The following is a 2,824-nucleotide window of genomic DNA, read 5'->3' on the forward strand; positions in this document are numbered from 1 at the left end:
ACAATTAATCAGTGGAACAGATTGCCTCCAGAAGTTGTGAATGCCCCAACACTGGAAGTCTTTAAGAAGATGTTGGATAGCTATTTGTCTGAAACGGTATAGGGTTTCCTGCCTAGGCAGGGGGTTGGACTAGAAGACCTCCAAGGTCCCTTCCAACTCTACTATTGTATTGTATTGTATTGTAATTAGCCTTTATTCCTTTAATATTTTTGGGAGGGGAGGGAGTTCATATTGTGGATATTTCTCCTTTCTCTCCTCAGCCCTTTCCTCCTTCCAAGTGTGTGGAAAGTTGTCTTCCTGGCTTCAAGAAAGTAGCTAGAGAAGGGGAACTCATCTGCTGCTATGACTGTCTTCCATGTGCAGAAGGAACCATCTCCACCATGGAAGGTGGGTGACATCAGAAAATGGTATAGACTTTGGGAAGTCTATAGAAGCCAACCTAGCTCATGAATTGTTGTTTTTACCGATATGACTTTTCTTTTAAAAGAAAATCTCCATAATATATGAAAATGAATAATATTTGAGATTAAATCAGGGGAAGGATGTAAAAAGACAGGGGATCAAAGAAGCCTCGGCATTAGAAGATTTCTTGCTCTTCATCTTGTTTAAAGTCACATGATCCAATCTGACTCAGTCACTGGGAACAGAGTTGAGTCTTCCAGGCTTTCAAATTCATGATGGAGCCCATGAGGAAGGATTGACTCAGATTGACTCCTGAACAGGGGAATACACCAGCCAGAGCAACTACTGTCCAGTTTCCTTGATCACAGCAGTGGGGGTGGAGGGCATTGACTCTTGGGTCAATTTGGGCAAAATGGGATTTGATAAAAGAGTTGTCCTATCCTCCAGTTTATTCATACAGATGAGCAGAGCTGGAAGGGAAACTGAGACCAGGTGATCCTCCTTCCTGGGTTTGAAATGGTCCAGTTTTGGAGGTCCAAGAGACTATTTTTCCATGGACTATTGCCAGGGGGACACTGCAGAGTTTTCGCCAGTGAGGGATGGTTAATGAAGTCTGGGATTCAAATAATGCATATCACATCGGCATCAAAACATTCATCCACACCATCATTAGTTTCACTCCAACTACGCACATGAAGGAACAACCTGATTTAATTGGTACATGCTATCTTTCTCTTTCCAGATGCTGAAAAATGCACCAAATGTCCAGCAGATCAGCATCCAAACATCAAGCGAGATGAGTGTATACCTAAGACTGAAACTTTCCTATCCTATCGAGAAAATTTGGGGATCATCCTAGCTTCCCTTGCAATGTTCCTGTGCTTAGTAACAAGTTTTGCCTTGGGAATCTTCATTAAATTCCGAGAAACTCCCATAGTCAAAGCCAACAATCGGGACCTTTCCTACATCCTCCTTGTCTCCCTCCTGCTTTCCTTCTTGACATCATTCCTATTCATTGGCCAGCCAAGGAGACCCACTTGCCTTCTCCAACAAACAGCCTTCAGCAACATCTTCACAGTTGCCATTTCTACAGTCTTGGCCAAAACAGTCACTGTGGTATTAGCATTCTTTGCCACAAAACCAGGGAATAACATACAGAGATGGCTAGGGAAGACCTTGTCCAATTCTATCATTCTTTCTTGTTCTTGTGTCCAAGTTCTCTTCTGCAGCATCTGGTTGGGCACTTTTCCCCCATTCCCTGAGTCAGACATGTACTCACAATCAACAGAGATCATCCTCCAATGCAATCAAGGCTCTGTTGCCATTTTCTACCTTGCCCTTGGCTACATGGGCTTCCTGGCTTTCATCTGCTTCACGGTGGCTTTCCTGGCCAGGAATCTACCTGGGGCCTTCAATGAAGCCAAGCTAATCACCTTCAGCATGCTGGTCTTCTGCAGTGTCTGGATATCCTTTGTTCCCACCTACCTGAGCACCAAGGGGAAGTACATGGTGGCTGTGCAGGTCTTCTCCATCTTGGCTTCAAGCACTGGCCTGCTAGGCTGCATCTTCATCCCCAAGTGCTACATTATCTTTTTAAGACCAGACCTGAATACAAAAGAACATTTGATGTCAAAACAAAATAGTAATTAACGTTTCATATGATTTTTCTCCTTATGCCATTTAATAACTGAAATATATCAATTTGTCCTTTAAAGTTCCTTTAAAAAGCATGAGTCCACACACACATATCTGTTTTGTTTTGCATCACATTAGAAACAACTCTATAAATGATAAATATATTTAACCTGTTTTCATTGTGTTGAAGTATGTAGAAAACTCCTGTCAGAGTTTGTCCCCTTTCCTGTTCTCCCAATTTTTTGTCCTTGGTTTATGTCGATGAATTTGTAAATACAGTTTAAATATCTCAACCTCTGCTTTTCTGTCTGCCACCTCCCATAAACAAGAATTTCCTTCCATCAATATGTCTAGAACCTCATTCCCATATCTAAAACTTCATCTATAATGTTGGTATTCACTACTATAGTGAACCTTTCATATTGGTCCTTACAAGTAGTGCTCCTGGAAGCACCAAGCCGGAAGCACCAGCCTGAAGATGATGAATGAGACTTCATCGAAACGTCGTGAAGATACTTCCAATTCTACGCGGGAGAAAACCCGAACAACCAAAGACGTACATACAAACACCCACAAAAACCTCAGAAAACACACACACACACACAAACACACACGTATGTATGCATGCATGTATGTATGTATGTATGTATGTATGTATGTATGTGTGTGTGTTACAACCCCTGGTATGCCCAGGTTCAAATCCCAGTAAGGGTATGGCTAGCTGATGAGAGCTAATTAGCTCGAAATAGATCTATACTAGTCTCCCTTTATTTATTTATCAGTGTGT

General features: G+C 42.0%; 1 protein-coding gene across 2 annotated transcripts; it reads left to right on the plus strand.

The window, feature by feature from the left end:
• The first annotated feature begins 289 nt into the window (after window positions 1–289).
• Window positions 290–2,384, plus strand: LOC309385474 (vomeronasal type-2 receptor 26-like). 2 transcript variants are annotated; one of them, XM_081939974.1, is made up of 2 exons: window positions 290–387; window positions 1,145–2,384. In XM_081939974.1, exons 1-2 carry the CDS (start codon window positions 381–383, stop codon window positions 2,050–2,052), a joined length of 915 nt encoding a protein of 304 aa, XP_081796100.1. In that variant the 5' UTR covers window positions 290–380; the 3' UTR covers window positions 2,053–2,384. The 2 variants fall into 2 exon arrangements, with proteins under 2 accessions (XP_081796100.1, XP_081796099.1); XM_081939973.1 differs by having other exon boundaries at window positions 355–407.
• Window positions 2,385–2,824: the final 440 nt, after the last annotated feature.

This window comes from Natrix helvetica, assembly GCF_964273705.1.
Source record: "Natrix helvetica genome assembly, chromosome: 1".
Lineage (NCBI taxonomy): Eukaryota > Metazoa > Chordata > Lepidosauria > Squamata > Natricidae > Natrix > Natrix helvetica.